A 22,215-nucleotide genomic window follows, 5' to 3' on the forward strand; every position below is an offset into this window, starting at 1 on the left:
TGCGACTCTTACCAGAATACCAAAGTTTAAAACCTAAATTATCAATCTCCTTAGCCTTTTCTCCCACCCACTTAGTTTCTTGAATACATAAGATATTAATTTTCCTATGAATCATAATATCAACTAATTCCATTAATTTACCATTGAGAGTGCCTATATTCCAAGATCCTATCCTAATATTAGTTTCATTAGTTTCATGGACTAACTTCTTTACCCGCATTCGCCCGTAATGTGGGAACCCTTGCTTATTTAACACTACACCCGGGCGCCGGTGTAGCGGCCCTTGCACACTTTTCATTGTATTCAAGTTATACAGCGTGTCGCTTCCAGGGGACGCCCTAGCACTTACACAATGATCAAAAGGATTCATGTCATGATTTTTTCGACAAGTTTTACGCTGGCTGTCGACTACCTAACGCAACCCTCCACTTTTCATGTCATTCCATGTATTCAGTTTTAATTCTACTTAAATGAATGCCTTTAGACTCCAACGTAGACCTCCATAATTCAAGTTTTTCCTGGGCTTTTTTTCTCGTTTTATCCACGAGAAAAATATCATCAACAAAAAGCATACACCAAGGTACATCCTCCTATAGATGTCCAGTAAGACCATCCATAACTAAAGCAAAAAGATATGGGCTTAAGGCCGATCCCTGATGTAATCTAACAAAAATAGGAAAATATTTGGTCAATCCTCCTTCAGTTTGAACACAAGTACAACTCTAGTATACATATCTTTAATGACTTGAATATATGTCATATCAACACCTTTCTTCTCAAGAACTCTTCAAAGGATATTTCTTGGAACCTTATCGTAAGCTTTTTCTAAATCAATAAATTTATATGTAGATTCTCCTTATTATCTCTAAACGTCTCCATCAAACCTCTCAATAAATGTATAGCTTCCATAGTAGAGCTGCCCGACATAAATCCAAATTGATTATGAGAAATCTGTCATGCGTCTTAACTTATGTTCAATTATCCTATCCCTTAACTTTAAAGTATGGCACACCAACTTAATTCCTCTATAATTTGCACACTCTTGTGCATCTCCTTTATTCTTAAAATGGGGACCAAAATACTCTTCCTCCACTCCTCATGCATCTTTTTAGTTTTTAAAATAATATTAAAGAGTTTAGTAAGCCAAAAAACTCCCAAATCTCTTAAATATTTTCACACTTCAATTGGGATATTATCATCTGGTTCTACAGACTTTCCACCCTTGGTTTTCTTTAAAGCCTCCTCAACTTCTTTTTTACTAATGTGGCGGTAAAAATGAAACATTTTATTATTATTCATGATATTAAGATCACTAAGGTCGATCGTATTTCATAAACTTCATTAAAAAGTTTATCAAAATAACTCCCCTGCCTATGTTGAATAATTTTTTCTAAGAAAAGTACTTTTTTATTTTCATCTTTAATACACTTTACTTGAGTTAAATCTTTACTTTTCTTTTCTCTTTGTTTGTCTAATTTATACATATATTTTTCACCCTCCTTAGTATCTAATCTATTATAAAGATCATTAAAAACAGAATTTTTGGCGTCACAGATTGTTCTTTTAGACTCCCTACGGGCCGTTTGATATTTTTCCCAGTTCTCTAAGCTTTTACATTTAAACCAATTTTTATAACATAACTTCTTATATTTTATCTTTTCTTGCACATTATTATTCCACCACCAACTATTTTTATTAATAAAAATTTTTTCATTAGATTTCCCAAGCACATGTTTTGCTACTCGTTTAATAATATTTGTTACTGTATCTCACATAACATTTGCTTTATCATGAATATCCCAAAATTTGAAATCTTAAAATTTACTCTTAAAAATAATTTTATTTGTGTCTTTTAGGTTCCCCAATCTAATTCTACGATGATGAGTTAGTATTCTTTATTTTACAACTCATCTTAAAATCTAGAACTAATAAACGATGTTGGGTACTTAAATTCTCAATTGGAATGAATGATCTTACAATCTTTACAATCTCGACGATCTCTTATTCTCATAAGAAAATAATCAATTTGTGTTTTATTAGATCCAATGTTACAAAAGTAATAAGATGCTCATCCCTCATCCCTTTTCTTGAATAAAATATTAATAATAATAAAATCATACTCTAAAGTAAAGTCTTAGTATTCTTTATCCTACCTTCTTCATTAGTTATTCCAAAACCGTAGCCACCATGAGAATTTCTGAAGTCTTCTACCACTCTACCGACATGTTCATTTAAATCTTCTCCAATAAAAAATCTTTCTTCAAGAGGTATCATTTGTATTAAGTCTTATAAGACATTCCAAAAATTATCTTTACTTGAGGAGCATAAACACTTATAATATTAAAAATCTTAGTATCAATGATAATCTTAAAGGGCTATAATTTTATCTCCAACTCTATTAATTTTTACAACATTATCTTTAAAACTCTTATCTATAATTACACCTACACCATTTCTATACTGTATTTTAAAAATATTAAAATTTATTTACTTTTAAATTCATTCAAGCTAAGATTGAACTTCATTTAATGCGAACAAATGAATTCGAATCAAGACAATTATGCGCAAGTATTAGGCTTGCTCGAATTAGGCCCGTTCATACCCCTGCTCTTTAAGCAATGATACAGTAAGAGAAGTTTCATCATTCATGTCATTAGGAGATGGATCTGAAAAATCAAGCCAAAGATCTATAAAACATTTTATGAGCTAAAGATGCATTAGAAGGCTCATTATTGAGCTTTTATGGGATTTATCAAATAACTTTATCATATGAATCGTGACAACATGTATTTCATTCTTATCAGGATGGGTGCCTAAGGCAGATTTAGAGACAAGATCACTGCGATTGGAATATAATTTAAATGGAGAGACGGCTTCATTGCACTAGAAATCCAAGTCAAAGGGGGAATTAGTAGAAGTGTCAGCCTCAATGAATTAATGCTATTGTCTTTGGTTCTTTTGAAAAACTCGGAGTCTTCGACTTGTCTATATATATGTCGTTATCATTTGGTTTTACTTTTCAAATAAATCGCCCTCTTGGATCATATAGATGATTTGAAGAGGAGAGAAATCGAAAAGAAAGATATACGACAACAAATAAGCAAACAAATTTTGAATAGAATCATGGAAGGCTTATATGGGGGTAATCCTTGTGTGATAGATCGAGATTATACATCCCAACAAAATTGGGTCAAGATATCTCGACAATCGATATCCACGAAAAAGATCGTTACATAAGCCACCCATAACCAAAGAATCAAAAGAACATTTTGTTCTGAGGTCAAGAGTCTCCCAAAGGAACGTATCTTTTTGGTTAATTATATTTTGGACCCGTGAATACTCTTGATAAAAAGAGTTTCGCTTACATTATCATAACTTGGTGAAATAGAACACCAAAGGATAGTTTTTTTGTATGAGAATGCCCCAATGCTTTCAAAGTTCTCGCGAAGCTACAGGGCAGAGAGTGAATATCTCACATCCCAAATGATAGCAGCTCATCGACATGTGAAACCTATGAAATAACCAAATCGTCTCGATGGGGATATCCCTATACTTCAGAGCTCACCAGACCATAAGAGCAGAAGTTGAATTACAATAAGAGCATAAGGTGAATTACAATATTCTAATCGGGCCTTCAACACGATACCAATGAAGTCAAAAAAATGACAGAGCTCAAAGGTGCTCAATAAAAAGAAGAATAGAGTAATTTTAAAAGGTAGAAGTAGCAAGGTCGTGACACCACGGGCTCGTCATCTCATGCTACTAGAACCCTAAGTCTATCTGGTCTTGAAGGTAGTCGACCTAACACGTCCATAGATTCATGATCAGCAATCGGTGAAGTGCGTCGTCCATGGGGAACTTCAGTAGCCCTAATGTCAAAAGAGGAAAACCTTAGTCCTTTGACCTACAAGGTGGAGCTCAAGTGGTCAGACTCACATTTACCAAACAGTTGTCGTAGTTGTCTCAGGAAAGAAAGGAAAGAAGAGGTCCAACTATAAAACTGTAAACACTCTCCACGGAGGACTTACACCCCATCGGGGTCGGGGAAGCCTCTAACACCCTAAGCATGCTAGAAAATTACTGAAGTATAAAATTTATGCTGGTCCAGGCGGGTTGAAGAAGCACGTGAATTTCTCGGGATATGCAGAATGATGCAGTTATCTATCATTAAGCATGGATGCTCTATTAAGTATGATAGGGTGTATAAACATGCATGCGAATCATTTTAAAACTGGTCCGAAGGCTATGTAGAAAAGTAAAGTACAAGTTTTAAAATGTTTGAATATTTTAACTCTAAATCTTAGTTAACCTTAATCTAAGCCACAAAAAACAAGCCAAAATAGAGCAAAGCCAATCCAAACAGACAAACATGCAAGAAACTAGGGAAATATAATCCAAATATGAAAAATAAACGGTTGGTGCCCATGGGTCGACAACATATCACAGAAAGGAAAAGGCGGTCAAATTTCACGTATACATGCCCAACTCTAATTCGATACAATAATGTAGAATTTGGAATTAAAATACGAGACACGAGTATCTGCTCTTGATCCCCCATCACTTGATTCCCGTGCCAAACGGTTCGGAATCCGTGCCGGTATCTTATTTCTACTATAAGACTCTTCTAAGGACTCTAAAAAGTGTATCAAGAAAGTAAAAAAAGACTCGAATTCCACAAAAAACATGTCACCGGGAAAGCCAAACAAGTATGTAGCATGTCTGGGCCATCGTTGGTGGGGGAGCTAAGCAGTTCCTACAAAAAAGGGTTAGTAATAATTATTACATTGCTCCCTTTTTTATTGTACCTGTTTATGAGCATTTGTATATGACATGGACTTCTAAAGAAGACTGTTCTAATATTCTATCATGCATATCAAAACAAACATATAATCACACCAAAAAAGAACAAAAGTAACGAATGACTTAAACAAACAAGCCGATAAAGAAAAATAGTCATAGGCATTAAAAAAAAAAAAAAAAACTATCTAGCACTCTAATCCTAGTCTACCACATCATCTACCGAGAAGTGCCTTAATCAACATCTAAGTGCTCCGGGTAAAGTTTCTGGGTATGTATGTCTTTGACGGGGTCGCCAATTCCTACCCTATCTTAAAGATCCAAGGAATTTAATAAACGACCCACAAGTTGTATTTTTGAAAAGGTTGGCCTTTTATATGGCTTAGCTTCCTACTTGCATAGTTCTAAAATCAGGATGAATATAATAAATAGAAAGATACTTTTCTTATTTTGAAATAGAACCATTAAATACAAACCCGTAACATACTAGGTGACACAAGTTAGATCTCTTTAATTTTTAGCACAGTCATGCTTGTGTCAATTCCGATGCTTTGATCCGCATTTCTCCCTGAGATCTATTTGGCGAACAATGATCGTTAAAGCATCGCTACCAACACAGCTCACTTACCGAGTTTGGCACGCAACCAAAGTATTTCAGACAAGTGCAAATGCAAGCAATCATCACACAAGGTTCAACACCACGGTCACCCAGATGGGGTATGAGAAAATACGATGGAAGGTCATCAAGAAACTCACAAATAACATAATTCAAATGCATACATGTTGCACACTCAACGAGTTCACAGGCTTTAAGGCATGAATCAAATTGAGTGAACAATATGCCAAGCTTGTTTCAACCAAATGATGCCACAAGAGGCGGCGAGTGCGTCCTCCTCTAGGAAATTCACACACTATGGACTAACATAGCTAGCTGCCAATCACCATAGGAATGCAAGTATCATGCCTCAAACACATACGATACATATGTGGGAGATATCGCAGATTTCGGTGATTTAAGTGAAACCTATAATGGCACACGGCGAAGGCAAAGCTTCATGCAAATGAATTCATCAGAATGCACATCAAAAGGTATTTTTCATGCACACGTGTAAATGCAAACCAAATTATACACCGTCATGCAAGTGATGCCAATATACATGTAAAACTTACATCATGCAAGTGATGTTAGCCATTTGACCCATTAGGTCGACCGTGGTGGTCAACCCTGGACGCCATAGCCAATGGGTCAATCAGGCCAGGGGTGGCCGATTAGACCCAAGTATTGCTCGATTGGGCCGTCATGGCCAGTCAAATCAAAGTAGTTGGTTGATCGGGCCTGGGCACATACCAAAATGATCGGTCGACCAGGTAGAGGTAGCCGATCAAACCAATGTGCAAGGTTCACCGTGACGGGGTGGCTGTTCGAACTGATGTGGTTGACTGCGCCAAGGTGGCCAGTTGAATCGGTGTGCAAGGTCAATCATGCCGGGACGGATGATCAAACTAATGTGACATGTCTACTGGGTCGGGGCGGTCAATTGACACCAAATTGTGCGTCGAACGGGCTGTGGTTGTTGGTCGATCCCAAAATGGCACCTGCAATATGCTTATGCAAAACATAATATAATGACACATGCAATGCGATGCAATGAATGTGCGCAATAGAATAGCACACGCATCCTATCATACTCACATGGAGGCCTAGAGTTGGCATGATGAAATCGTAGTAACCAGTCCGTTGCTCAGCAACGAAGTGGCCTACCTTCCAAACTAATCGACACAAAGTGAAAGACTGCTATGAGATTTTGCTTTCACCAAGTGAAAGGTCTTTGCATAGTCATAACTTTTGTAATGACTTCAAATCCATTCATCCACGGTTGAGGTCTCCGAATAGTCGTCGAAGAATTTCTTTTTCCTGGAATGATTGGTTTTTGGTGCTAAGGTTTGGGGGGAAGAAATGTCCGGAATTCGCTAGGGATTGCCCATGAAAGCTCATAACCGAAAAGGCCTCCCTCTAGCAGAAAATTCTTAATCCTTAGATATCTGACATCCAACCTAGGGGCTCTAAGGAAAAGAAAATGTGAGGGTTTTTGAGAATCTTACCAGCGTGGCGGTTGATGTCGCATTTCTTCTAGTAGGATAAAACTCTCCTTGCCGTAGGAGAGATGAGGAAGCTCCAAGACTCCGAACTCTCTCCCGGAAGCGAAGATGATGCTCTCCTTGTCGTAGGAGAGTTGATGAGGTCGTCAGGAAGCCTTCTCCCAAGTGTGGAAGAAGCTCTCCTTATGGAAGGAGATGGTAACTTCTTCTTCCTTTTCCGAAGTAAGAGGAAGCGTTCCTCCTTGTTGACTGCAGCTTTCAAGAAGAGCACACACACTCACTCTCTTTGGTATACTCTCTTTGGTATGTGTAGAGAATATGAGTTTTGGTGGAGGAAATGAAGTAGAAGAAGAAGAAGAAGAAGAGAAAGAAGTTGGCTCTCCCTTTTACTTGCCAAGCTTTCTCCTTGGCTTTAGCAAGAAGCCGCTCAATGGAGAAAAGGAAGAAAAGAAGCCAAAAAATGAGAAGGAGGAAGAAGAAGAAGAAGGAGGATTTCTTCTTCACTTGAGCTCCTCCAGAAATATCTCTTCTCCTCTCTCTGAAGCTCTATCTAATCGACAAATAGTGGAATCCTTATAAAATGAGCTCTCCCTCTCTTTTGTTTGGCTTGCCACGCCATAAAGCTCTCTCGCATTGCTTGCTCTTTCGGTCGTTCACCTGCTCGATAACAGGCATCAGATGCATCCTCTTGCAAAAATTTGCAAAGGGTTGATTTGATCTCCCTTTATTTGCATTGATCCATGACATAACCATTATGGGGACCATGCAAAGATTTCCTGAAATAGTCCCCTCCATCTGATGTGAAATGGATTGAAACGACTTGATTTAACGGAGGAAGACAAATTGGGCGCTTAGGCGTTGTAGCGGGCGTAGAAGCTTCCATCCCTTAGCTACAGTGCTGTAGAAGAGGAGCGCTCTCGGGTTGGCAATGTTTCGTGCTTAGAAATTTGGGCGCTGGAGTGCCTAACATGGGCGCTTGAGCACCCACAGGCCAAAATAGCAGCTAAAAGGTCGCCACTCGAAAGGCGGTCACAAAAGCGCCCACCATGGGTGCAAAGGCCCCCAAGGAAAGAATAATGCCTCTCTTGGGAGGCGCCAATCTGAACTATGGGTGCTTGTGGACCCAAGCCCCAAAGGGGCTTGGTTTCTTTGCTTTCGGTGTGCGCGTAGCTTCGCGCGGATCGCTTTTTATGGATCTTCAGACTACCAAAGACTGTCTAGGAGTAAAAATGGGTTATCCAACATTGATATGAACACCGGGGGTGCGCCATGTCAGATAAAATCTCTGCTCGGGCTCAAGTACGACTCGAATGTTCCAAAATTCAATTTTGCGCTCAAATGTCCGTAACAGGGTTTTTACTGATCCAGAAGCAGTGGGAAACTATGCATCATTAAAATATGACTCTGTATCTCAAAAATAAACATTCCAGAGGTTTCAATATGGGGATTTTAATGCCGACAGACGTCTTCGACCCCTGCGCTAGTAAATAGGTTCGAAATCTGACTTCTTTTCAAAATTTACGTGGGTGAGTTTGATGACTCCCCTTGGCCACCGAAGGTTCCAAACAGACGGGATATGACCTCTAAATACCAAGTGAGACATTAAATATGTCCCATGTCGGAATTAACGTCGCCCCATGGTGAATTCTTCTGGGTAGGGCTAAATTGAGACTGGCCTTGATTTCGTGCTTGAGGCACGTACCAGATGGTTCGGACGTATATCCTAGGCTTCGGGAAGTTGTAAACAGTCTTGTAGCATTCAAGCGGACACTGAAATATATGACATCCAAAAGTGATGCCAACAACTATGTTTTTTTTCTTGTGGTTTAAGACATGTAAAGTTTAAAGTTAGACTTGAATGGTGTATGTTGATGCCCATATCATCGAGGAGGCATATATAACTTTCCTATTTTTATTATCCTTGTATAGTGATCGCAGACACCATACCCATATGGTAGCACTTTGACGTTGGCCCTCACTCGAAAACTAATAGCCATCACAACCCTTCAAGAGATCTCCCATGGTCCCTCTCATTCTTTATTATTTATTTTTCTCCCAGCCACAAAATCCTCTTTCTATCACACCTTTATATTATTTTATATTTCATAAGCATTTTCTTTTATCATATTTTGCAGCATGATTCAATCTTCAAAGTGATAGCTTAATAATTTTATTATTACTTACATCTTCACCATTCAATCCTTAGCTGAGCCTAATCTTTGCTTTTTCTAGTTCAATAACGTGTCTGATTTTCACATTTTTTTTACATTATTGCAGTCTATTCTCATCATAATAATTTCTGGCTTTCCATAAATCGTTCATGTCTAACTTCTTTGACAACAATCTTTAAAATTATTTATTTTCTAATATTAGCTTATGTAATTAGCATGTTATCCACTTACAATAATATTATAATATGACCTTTTCTTATTTCTTGTATACATCAATAGTGCTTTGCATTGCATATACAAAAGTTAATCTTGTGTATGAACTTATCAAAATATTGGTACTACTGATGAGGCTTTGTTTCAAGTAATAAAGGTATTTATTTAGCTTATATGTAATTATTCTTTTTTAGCTTCAACAAATCTTTTGGTTTCTGTCATGTAGATGCCATTCTCTAGGTCACCTTTGAAGAAGCTATTTCGACATCTATTTATATACGATATAGATCCTATTTTATTATAATACCCATGATTAGACAAGTAGTCGTATTTTAACTTTAAGAGAAAATATTTCTAATTTTTTATTTTTTATTTCTGAAACCCATGTATAAAAATCCTTGTCTTATGCATTTATGTTGTTAAACTTGATGTTCATGAAGTTCAAATATCTCATGATTGAGTTGAACTTGTTGATGCTATTGATGCTGAAGCTCATTTCAATATATTGAGATTAAAAAAATTGTAGATTATATTTTTTTTGTTGATTGTGGAGATTTTTTCCTTCATTGGAGAGCACATTCATCTTTTATTGTAGCGGTCTTGTTTAGGACGTTGCAAGTGACACTCATATTGAGGGATAGGTGAATGCCATCTAAAGCTTTTATGTCCATCAATACCCACTCTTTTTGATCTACTCATTGCAGTATTATTTTTTTCAGTGATCGGTGAAGCTTTCTCTGGTACAATAATCCTTTATCTTCTAGAACTGTTGACCTTTGAATTTGTTGATTTTGATATTCTTGTAATCCACTCCTGAATTTGCAAGCTTTCTAAACCTAAGCTTTGATATTCGTTAGGATGATAATAAAATTTTGAGCAAAAAATTAGCAAAAATTGAGATCACAAACATGACTATGATCATAAATATAAGCCACAAGTTTAGGTTCTATAAAGAAGGGAAGCTCTCAATTCTAACAAAGTAAAGTTCCCATTTCCCCTTGAAGAAGTAAAAGATCTTCCTCCTTTGTTCTCTCGGTTGGCTTCTCCTCGGCCTTTTTACTCTTTTCTTTTCATTAATTGTTTGTGGTTGCGAGATGCCAAACCCTTTATTCTGGGTTCTATTTAATAGCTCTTACATGACCGCTCAAACTTAATTATTGGTCTTTTCAAGATTCTTACAAATCCCCAATCAGTGGGATATAGGCTTGTTGTTGTTGTCGTCGTCGTCGTGAAGATTCTACATTAATGTAATTTTTAAAAAATATTATCATGGCCCACAAAAGTGGATTGGCCATATATTTGCATTTAATGTGGTCGTTCAATCAAATCTTATGATGATTTTATTTCAAGAAAATTAATCTCCGTAATTCAAACAACTTCACTCACTATAGTAAGTTGTTCCCGTTATTTAAACTTTGACTTTTGTTTCTTAGTGGAGCTTAACCCTGAAAATCAAGGTTGTTCATCATCTTATACATCATTAAAACTTGTAGCATACATGGTTCATCACGTTTAATATCGTTTTAACAACAGGAATAAAAATCTCTCAATGGATGGCTTTGCTACCATGACAATTTTTTATGATTTTCATGAGGTGGGGTCTTATTTTGTTATGAAATGTTATGCATTGTTTATTCTTCATAAATATAGCATCAACTTTAAATTGATGAAATCAATGGGTTAAATTGAGTTTTCTAGCGGAAGAATCTCTCTCTTATGTTTCCTAATATGTGTGTGAGTGAATCTCTCTCTATTATATATATATGCTCGTTAAGTGTGAGAGAATCTCTCTCTTACTAAAATAATGGCTAAACTTTGGAATATGTAAAATATTTTATTATTAGCAATGTCATTTTGTAAAGATAACATCATCATCTTCTTTCCTTATCCCACTATTTGACTTTTGCTTTATGATCTTTTACTTTTAGTTGTTTTGGTGGAGTGCTAAATGCAATACATAATTTTTTAGAATCTATATTGATGCTGCCTGAGTCCCACTTTTTTCTTTTATTTACGCATCAAATGGTTTATTTTCCACGTTTCATTATATTTGTCCAAGCAACAAAATATATTTGTCATCATTGTCATCGTCATCATCATTAGCTTAGCTCTTTTCTAACTATCTGGATTCAAATTTATCAATGCTTATTTTTATTCATTTATGTTAAGTGCTTCTGTGAGGTGATAAACTTTTTCTTCACTAATCATTTTGAACAATTTTTGTTTAGCTTTTTTTTTTTTCTTTTTCTATCCCTACGATACTAATGTTTGTTAGTTCCTAAGCTGTTCTTCATTGATTCTACATGTTTATATCTTAAAAAATGCTGTAGGGTTCAAGTAAAATGTTACCTTTTGTTTAATTATGTAGGATGCATATATTTTGGAAAATTAACTATGTGAAGATTTTTTATCTTTTATTCCGTCTTCCATTAGATAGAAAGGTGAGGAGATTTTTAACCATTATCAATTTCATGTGTTTTAAATAGTCAAACTTTTCTTTTGCGTGCTTTGTACGATCCATTCTAGAGTATAACCTTGAGTATAGCCTTAGGAAGCAAAGTGAAGGACTTCAAGTTTGATTGTTACTTTTATCTTGAACTTGTCTTATAGTTGTTAATACCAATTCTTCATAAGGCCTTGACATCATGTTTCTTACGTAACTTGAGGTACAATTCATGAGATTGCCTCTTCTGTCAATTTTTCTTTTACATCAGTGGCAACAGCAACAATAAACAATAACAGCTAGTTTTTATCCCATGAAGTGGTGTCGGCCACATGAATCCTTTTTCTTTTACATCAGCATGAAATAAAAATGCAAGGAGCAAATGAAAACATCTCATGTGGAACTAATATTTACATTTTGTACATGACTTTTCGTTTATCACTTTATGAGACTCATAACCGTTAATTTGTAAAACAAAATAATGATATTTTGTGTATTCTTTATTGATGGTGTTTACTTGAATTTAAGTATCATCATAACCGTTACTTTGTAACACAAAATAATGATATTTTGTGCATTCTTCATTGATGGTGTTTACTTGAATTTAAGTATCATTATCAAATGATAGCTTTATCCTCTCACTATTCGGATTTGGCCTTGTAATTTTTCATTCACTATTTATCCTTGTGTCTTGCGTAAGTTGTTCCATCTATATTATGCAATTCTTCTTCAAAGTACTTTCAGTATACATCTTTTTCTTTTTAATCTTTTGATATAAATTTTAGGAAAACTTACGTACATACGACTCGATTCCTATGTATTTAGATATCTAACACCTAAACTTCAAGTTTTACATAAATGTCACCTTTCCTATGCTTAAAATGGTGTTATTCTCTTTTCAAAAGTTAAAATGGTGGTATTTTTGATGCTAGGGTGGTGTAAATGTAAAAAATAAAAATTAGGTGTTCTATATAGGTGGTTTGTATGTAAATGACCCAAAATTTTATCTGCCCATATTATGGGCGTACCACCACCCTTTTTAAACAATGCTTTTTTACAGTAATTCTAACATAAACCTCTTTTCAAATTATTATTTTTACATTCTTTTAACCTTCTTATTTATCTGACAATAAAATTTATTATTATTATTATTTTTTGCATAACATCAATCCTTGATTCCAGAGAATTGTTGCATACAAAAAATAGAAAGGACGAGACTTGTGATCGGTTGAAAGGTGTTTTAGGGGAAGGCATGACAAGCTGTGACGTGGAACAGACTGTTGAAGATTTTACCGCTTTCCTGCGATCTTCCTCTACTCTGCCCCCTTCTATTACAGAAGAAATGTTCACCTTAGAGCTTCCTGAAGAGCCATGGAAGGCGCCACTTCCTGCACCAAGTCGCCTCTCCGTCACGATGGACAACTCTCTAAGTCCCGCTCACACGCTAATTCAAATTCATTGTCCTGACCACAAAGGCCTCCTTTATGATATCATGAGAACTCTAAAAGATTATAACATCCAGGTTAGTAGATTACAAGTCTGTTTGGGGGCAGTCTTTCACCTTCTCTGAGTTTCAACTGCAATCACGACTTTTTCTGAAGAATGGTTTTTTTTTGTTATTTTCTAGAATTTTCTGTGATTGGAAGTTATTTTTTTCAACCCGACCTGTTAAAGTGTGGTGACTATAAAAGCTATTGTTTGATTTTCTGAAAAAGAAATTATAATTCCTACAACATATTTTTAAGTTGTTTTCTCCACCATAACAACCATTTTTACAGAAATTTGCAACCACCCTAGCCAGACCCTGATTTAGAAATGGAAGCAAAACTACCCATCTTTCATGTTTTCTATGCCTTAAATAAATGTTATCTTTCTACGCCTTTCAGATATCTTATGGGCGATTCTATTCATACCAAGGTGGAGACTGTGAAGTAGATTTGTTTGTTATACAAATGGATGGAAAAAAGCTTGTTGATCCAAACAAGCAGAAGGCATTAAGTGGCCGCTTGAAAATGAACTTATTCTCTCCACTCCGTGTGGCTCTTGTAAATCGCGGACCTGACTTGGAGCTCTTTGTTGCTAACCCTGTTGAATTGTCTGGCAAGGGCCGTCCTCTTGTGCTCTACGACATTACTCTTGCCCTCAAGATGCTCCAAATACGTATTTTCTTGGTAAGATTTTTCAACTAATTATTCAGTTTTATTCGTGTCCAAATTTTGATGCTTCGAGTAAAACTTGAACTTGGTTGGTGTTTCTTTTCAATGAAATCTTTTGCTGAAAATCAAGGATTGGAAATAAATTATCAGATTATACTGATTTTACTAATAAATTGGGTACAATTTAGTACATTTTTGCTCATTTTTTTGCATATATTATTATCCTAGGGGCCGATTGGGATCACTTTTGTTTTTATTTTCATTTTTTTGTTTTTATTTTACTAATAAATTAGGTACAATCTAGTTCATTTTTGCTTATTGTTTTGCATATATTGTTATTCTATGGGCTGATTGGGATTACTTTTGTTTTTTTTTTCAATTTTTTTGTTTTTATTTTATGTTTATGCTTTGATTTAAATTACAACTTGTTTTATGGAGCTAGTTTTATAAAAAAACACTCTTATCTTTTGAGTGTTTTTAAAAACAAGTTGTTTTTTTTTAAAACAAAAATAAAAATAAAAAAATTATACCAGCCAAACATATTTTTTAAAATAAAAGAAAAGATAAAAAATAAAAACAAGAAACAAAAGTGATGATAGGTGTTGTGTGCTCTGAAAATTCAAAAAGCGTCTCTAATTCTCGTCGAGAGCTTAACATGGGTGTTTGTTAAGTTTTGGGTCGAATTTTCAAAAACGGATGAGATAGTAGATAAGACACTACCCAAAGATTTCACCCTCATTTTATAAGGACTTTAAGATCTGAGGCTTGAGATTTCCCATAAGCGCAAGCTCCTATGGTTAGAAACCTCTTGCAATAACGGGAGAGCACTTTCGATTATGACTAGTCATTAGGTGATAAGTATTCGGACTTAGCATATAGGATTTAGAATTTAATTTATAAATATTATCAATGTGAACTCAAAGCGGATGGTGGGGAAAACAATGACGAACCCTATCAAGATCTCATGATTTCCTCATCCCGGGTTTTCATGGTCCCGAGACTACTTAGTCAGTGGAGGTAGTCAACCCAACCTGACAAAATGATCATTGTCAGCAGCCATAGGGTGCTTCGTCCAAGAGGACTTTGTAGATTTGGGGTGATTATTTGTCTGAGGAGATTAATTTAAGTCGACTTTAGCTTGCAGAGGGTTTTTTGCCTCATCGAATATACCCTATGATTCAACACTCAAAACCGCAGACTGTCATTGGGGAACATTACAAGCAATATTCATGATCGTAATATAATGGTACTATTTGGCAACAAACTACCTGACAAGAGGGCTCTGGTTGTAATCGCTTCTTTGTGGTGCCATTTGGCGGGAAAACCCCCTGGACAGAGGACTTATACCACATACTTACTCTCATAAGATTTGTTTTGAGCACGAATTTAATGGTACAATTGCTATGACCTGGGTTCTTTGTAAGCTCGAGTCAGCACTAGATTTTACCCTTCGACAAATGGCTGCAGAAGACAGATGAATTTTTCTTTAAGCATTAAGTGGCATAATTTTTCATTTGAATATTTTTTTTTATGTTTTCAAATATTTTAATTTATAAATGAACCCTTCCGATTGAAATTTACGATCAACACAACCATCATCGGAGATATGATTATTTTTTATCTCTATAAACCGTCTCTTTTACATAGGAGCCGGGTTTAATAATTGAAATAAATGAATTCGAAATAAACTTCGAGACATAATTTAAAAATAGAACCCTCCGTTGAGATTCACTATCAAATCATCCATCATCGGGGAAATGATTATCTTTGAACCTTATTAACTCTGTCTCTTTTATAGAGGATCGAGTTTAATAATTAAAATAATTGAATTCAAAATAGATATTGAGACAATTTTGAAATAGACTCCGCTAATTGAGATTCACTATCATAATGGCTATCATCGGGGATTGATGTCCTTGAACATCATTAAGAGCATTAATCTTATCAACTTCGGTCATCATAAGTAGGATCAAACTAGCTCAGCAGTGGCTCAAGCTTGTCGACTCCAATCCTTGTAGGGAGGAGGATCATATTGGCTCAATGGAGGCTCAATTTTGTTTACTCTATTTCTTGTAGGAAGAAGGATCAAATTGACTAAATTGAGACTTACGACTTCATCCTATAGGCAAGGCGACCCAGGAAATTGATTTCTTGAACATCGTTAAGAGTATTAGTCATGTCAACTCCAGTCCTTATAAAGAGGAAGATCGAATTGACTTTGCTGGAGCTCAATCTTGTTGACTCCATTCCCTGTAGGGAGGAAGATCTGATTGATTCAGTGGGGACTCAATCTTGTGAACTTCATTTCTTGTAGAGAGGAAGATCAGATTGACCAAAGTGTGGGAGACTTACGACCTTGCCCTATAGGCAAGATGGCCCATTTGATAGAGTGCGTAATTACATACATTCAAATTCAGCTTTCAAGGTTTTGAATTGTGTGCATGCTTTTCAAGACAAATTCACTATGAGTTTAACCATGTGTTTGACCTGCGCAACATTCTCACACGAAGAAGTTTAAGAACTTAGGGTTATCCTCAGAGCACATGCGGGTGTTTAATCTTATTGAATTGAATTTATTTTTAATTAGCTTAACACGTATTTCGAGGCATATTTGGTTTGAGCTTAAACCATTGTTTTAACCCGCACAATAATCTCGGATCTTGTGTTTGAGCATCTAACACATTAGTTGGAGCATATGCGAGAATTTTATATTTGTTGATATAGACTAATCTTTAGGGTGGTTTTATTATTATTTGCACAAACATGTTATCATTAAAATTTGTGCAAATATTTTCACTTAAGCTTTAATTTCACCTTCTGTTCGCTTGTGTATTTGCTGTTGCGGATCCAGTGGCGATGAAGACGTTCTAAACTTTGATTGTATATTTAGAATTATGCATTTCTCCCTTGCCTAGCTCTCATTTGAGTGTTTAGGTGGACCCCTCACAGGTTTCATTCAAGTTTGTTGACAAGTTTTCGAGTCTCCTGTGAGTTCTGCAAGTTTTATTTATATTTAATTTAGTCGCTCTTTTATGACTAGCATTTACACAAAAATCCAGCAGCATTTTGGCAGCCCTTGGTGTCATCCCCATTTATGGGGGCTGCATCGGAAAATTAAGACATTCCTACTATGCTTAAATAAACATGCATGGTCAGTATCTTTCGACACTGTGGCCCAAGGGTCTTCAAAACCCACTAAGCTTAAAAAAATGTGCATGGGGTTTTGTCTACCTGCAAAAAAAATAATAATAATGCACGCACACACGAAACTATTCCCGTTGCATCGATACGATGCAGATGTGTCTTTAACCCACCTCTCTTAAGAAAGTATGCTAGGGGCTTTAGATACCTGCAAATACAAACTTATAATACAAAATTTCCCTGCCAACACAACGGGTACTTGTGTTGTTACATGATCCAAAGAAAAATTATTCATTCGCAGATTCAACTTCTTTTTTTCTCTCCACTTTCATAGGTTTTTCAAGTTAGCTCTCCATTGAGAGTTGTGATGCCAAAATTCATGACTGTTCTCACTGTTCTTCTTTTAGCTTCATGCTGATTTGACTTAGACACTAGAGGTTTCTTTCCTCCCTTGAAAGAGAGAGCAACCCAATCAGTAACACGCGAGTCATTGCTGCATCTCATTTTCTTGGTTGTAGCTTGCAGTTTGTCCGGAAGAGAAAAATCGCGCTCACTTCAATTCTGCACAGCAGCTTTTACAACCTCCAAGTGAAGGAAGATCTACTTCCACTTTTTTTATTTACCGGAAATATATGAATAAATCAAATGTGATCACGTCAACAGCCCTCATAACTTTTCTAAACATTTCTCTCTACCTGACCATCCATTCTGTAGTAAAATGGTGCCCAGCACCATAAGAAAAAATTATTTGGGCATCACCTGAGATAGCGTGAGAGGTAGGCTGGAGGGGACGGTAGCAGCTGGCGAGATGCAGAGAGGAGCCGCTGGTGATGAATAGAATGTAGATGCGAGCTGCGTGAGAGGCTCTTGGATAGACGAGGTTGGTCTCTGCCGCGTGGAGTTTGAGTAGGGCAAGTGCAAGCGCCTGGCGTTGCTAAACCGAGAGGGAGACATGGAAAGGGTTGCCGGCAAGCGGGAGTGTTGCAGGGGCTGGGACTTCTAGTTTAGCTGCCGGCGGCTAAAGATGGGTTGACACTACAAAGGTGAGGGAGAGCTGCGTTGCGTGACTGAAGGGAGAAGGCAGCGAAAAGAAGTGCGAGAGGCTGGAAGGAAGAGAAGCATGAGTGTGAGAACTGGGAGAGCTGCTGGAGAGATTGAAGGAGAGGAGTTGCGGGCTAGTGCTTAATTTAGTAAAAGAAATTTTATTTCATTTTTTTTATATTATTTGCAATGAGGTGGCACCCATTGGATGGCAAGGGATGGGTACGAAATGATTGGGAGGTGGAATTGATGGAGAAGGAAGAGGCATTAAAAATAATAATAATACTTAATTACTATTATTATATTCTTTTACTTAGAAGGCTTGATTTATGTGTCATTTGCCCGTGAACGAAAACTCAGCAATATGGGTGTCCTCCCTAGGTAAAGTCAACATTCCAGACGCGCTCATGTGGTCTACTTTGAGATCAGAGGTTATTATGGCAGCTTTGACAACAATCGAGGTGATTTGAGTTCTAGTTACATGCATCACACCGGCATTATGTCGTTGGTGCCTTCTTCCAATCATGAGGAGGACCCCTCTTTAGCTATTTTCAATACTCTAAATGCAACAATGTGAGTTTATTTTGCAAATTGGCAATATTCAGATAAATTTCAGGATTTCCAAAGTGTTTCCACATTGATCACATAGTATCGCTTTCTACGTTTGCTGCTCTCACCATGTCCAATCGACTTGTCTTGTGGAGTATATGTGAGGGTAAACAGACGCGTCTCTAACTTTTCAAATATGGTCACTTGTATCACAAATTTCAGTAGAAAAAAGAATTGCTGTATCTTCTAATTTACTTCTAGTTTTTTATTTGTTCATGTTAAATTTATTGTAAGAGCTTAATGAATCTGCATTACAGGCGGAGATAGGAAGGCATACTATTGGTGGCAGTGAGTGGGAAGTCTACAGAATCCTCCTCAATGATGACCATTTTTTGTCATCATCAAAGAACAAAATTGTTGACAGAGTAACTAAGATGTTGATGGGCTGGAATTGATGATCATCAGAGTCCCAAGGGACTCTCCTCCTGCCTTTCATGTTCAAAATGAACATTGGAGGTCAACAGTTTATTTTCTTCCACTTATTCCAGTTCACGCAGTAGCCCGGTATTGAAGATTGTGCACTGACTCATCTATATATATAATATATATATAGATATATACATACATTTCACCTTATTGCATAATTCAACGGTTTATAATGTGGAGGAAAGGTAAGAGAAGTAGATGAATGCCGCTTGCTATGGAAGGCTACAGCATAGCATGCAAATAGGATTAAAAGATTGCAGATTATGAAATATAGTTGAAACTTTGAAGCTGATTATCTGCTTTTGCTGTTCATGTTTGCTTCACTTAGTTGCTTTAATATGTAACACTTACGAATGTATATAAAATATTCAGGCATAAAATTAATTGATTTGCGCCACATGATCATGCTGTGTTGTCTGAAACCTGCAGATGCCTGTGCTTGAAACAATTGATTTATCGGGTGAAAAATGCTAATTTGGAAAGTTTCTGTATATCAAGCTCATTTCCCTTACATCTAGCTCCTCTTAAGCTTTATATTGACAGTATTTTGTTTATTCTATGAAGTTTTATGATTGCTAGATGAAAAAATAGGTGCATTTGTATAAATACCAGAAAATTTCTGTTTTTATATATTGAACACCTTAAGTTTCATATTTACATGTATCACACTCAAATTTTTAATAATATATGTGAAACATCACTTTATCAACTTTTTTGGAAGTGATGCATATATTGTCAGGCACAGGTAATACCAAAGTGTTGTGAATCTAAATATTATACTTTAAATGATAGATATGTAAATGTAAAGACTTGTGTGCCATTTATGTTATTTTGTGTATTAACGGGTGTTGTAAACGCAGCTTGATGAACGTTAATAATTATTAATCTTTCTTGTTGACATGAATCTAGGTTTTATATTTTCTTTGTTCTTGGGCACTATCTTTTTCTACATGTTAAGAGATATATGTGCTCACCGCAACGGTATAAAAACCAGTGACACATCCTCAGAAAATTATCATCATTTATGAACCTTAAAGCATTTTGAGCGAGTAATTTCAAATAGAAACTAATGAGTATCCAAGTTCTGTTTTGATCAAATGAATAGTCAAATTGTCTGTCTCAATAAGGTGAGCTTAATGAAGTTAAAATTGGTTTGATTTGTCTGATTAAACTAAGATCAAGCTGTTTAAATGCAATTGAAGACTTTGGATGGATGATTGAATGGTAAGATGGATTCAAAATCTGATAACTTTACATTACAGTTAAATCAAACACTTGTTGAGCTGAATTCAATAAGCTCAAGATCACTCGATTATCAAATCATTAAGACATTCAAATGCTCATAGAATATCGTTTGATCAAAACGACAACTCTGTGCCGTCTGATGAGTAGTCTAAATTCATGCAACATTTACAGAGGATGCTATTTACAAAATTTATAAATAGACATCCCCTCCATGAAAGGGAGACTTGAGATATGTACCTAGAGGAGGAGGTTGAAGGAGAGATCCAAGCACTCGAGGGTTCCCGAGCTCTACCAATGCTAGACTATCGTTGTTCGGCCACCGCCACTGTCGTCACATCTTAACCACCGGCGATTAGCAACAGCCACCGCTAGACCATCGTTGCCTGATCGCCATCATCAGACTATCATCGCTGCTTCCCGATCATCATCGATTTGCTGCCACTGTTGCCAAACCGCCGCTTTCCGATTGCCACCTCCACCGGACTATCGTCGTTGCTTCCGAGACATTTTCGACTGGCTGCAGCCAACGTCGGGCCTCCATTGTCTGGCTATCAACGTGGAGCCATCGCCAATCCACCTATCACTTCCAGGTCAGCGCCAATTGATCGTCGCCATCGTGCCTGCCGATGCCACCACTGTATCACCGTCTTTTCCACCGTAACTGTCGCCGGACCATTGTCGTTAGGACGCTCCCATTTCCTTAACGTACTACGCCACTATCCCAGTGGAAGTCATGTCATTTTTGTTATCTTGCTCCCAGTTAGTTAAGGGTCGACATGGTCTTGCAACTTACAATAACATAATAGAATCAATTCAACTAGGTTAGGCCCCGTGGCTTTTTTTCTTACAAGTTTTCCGCATAAAAAATTATGTTTTCTGCCCTGTCAATTTTCTTAACCCTTGTGTGATAGATCTTCATACAGTACTAAAACAGAAATACAATACCTTATGCAACAACCAGCAAACATTTTGAAGCTTTTGGCGAAGAAGTAATCCCATTTTATAATTATCAACAAAGGAGCTGCACATCAAGCTAATAACAGAGACAAGGAAGCTGCAACACTCTTCGCCGTTTAACATTCGAAGGGAGTACGCCTGGCCTATGGTTTATTGATCAAAGTTTCTTCTTCTCTTGGCTTGATGCCTAAGTTGTTCTTAAGATAGTTGAGAATTTTCGTGCCTGACACATTCCTATTCATAGTTGTTGTGTTTTATACCACTCTAAAAATGAAACTATAACTCATATTTTTTCCCATTTTTTCTCTAATGCCATTTTAAAGGGCTGTTTAAATGTAAAAGCTTAGAAAACTGGAGAAAATATCAAACGGCCCGCAGGGAGTCTAAAAGAATAATCTGTGACGCTAAAAATTCTGCTTTTAATGATCTTTATAATAGATTAGATACTAAAGAGGGTGAAAAATATATGTATAAACTAGCCAAACAAAGGGAAAAGAAAAGTAAAGATTTAACTCAAGTAAAGTGTATTAATGATGAAAATCAAAAAGTACTTTTCTTCGAAAAAGTTATTCAACATGGGTGGGTGAGTTACTTTGATAAACTTTTTAATGAAGTTTCTGAAAATACGATCGACCTTAGTGATTTTAATATCGTGAATAATAATAAAACGTTTCATTTTTACCGTCGCATTAGCAAAAAAGAAGTTGAGGAGGCTTTAAAGAAAACCAAGGGTGGAAAGTCTGTAGGACCTGATGATATCCCAATTGAAGTGTGGAAATATTTGGGAGATTTGGGAGTTTCTTGGCTTACTAAACTCTTTAATATTATTTTAAAAACTAAAAAGATGCCTGAGGAGTGGAGGAAGAGTATTTTGATCCCCATTTTTAAGAATAAAGGGATGCACAAGAGTGTGCAA

The 22,215-nt window shown here is 36.4% G+C and overlaps 1 protein-coding gene across 2 annotated transcripts in view; it reads left to right on the forward strand.

Annotated features, from left to right (window-relative positions):
* The window catches only part of LOC110020660 (ACT domain-containing protein ACR10), a 42,488-nt gene extending 22,902 nt beyond the window's left edge, over positions 1 to 19,586 (forward strand). For both annotated transcript variants that reach the window (XM_020718837.1, XM_020718836.1), the window contains exons 5-7: positions 12,907 to 13,246; positions 13,611 to 13,895; positions 18,929 to 19,586. In XM_020718837.1, coding sequence (XP_020574496.1) covers positions 12,907 to 13,246; positions 13,611 to 13,895; positions 18,929 to 19,066 — 763 coding nt within the window. In that variant the 3' untranslated portion in view covers positions 19,067 to 19,586. The remainder of the gene's footprint in view (positions 1 to 12,906; positions 13,247 to 13,610; positions 13,896 to 18,928) is intronic.
* The last annotated feature ends 2,629 nt before the right edge of the window (positions 19,587 to 22,215 follow it).

This window comes from Phalaenopsis equestris, unplaced genomic scaffold (genome assembly GCF_001263595.1).
Source record: "Phalaenopsis equestris unplaced genomic scaffold, ASM126359v1 Scaffold000107, whole genome shotgun sequence".
In the NCBI taxonomy this organism is placed as follows: Eukaryota; Viridiplantae; Streptophyta; class Magnoliopsida; order Asparagales; family Orchidaceae; genus Phalaenopsis; species Phalaenopsis equestris.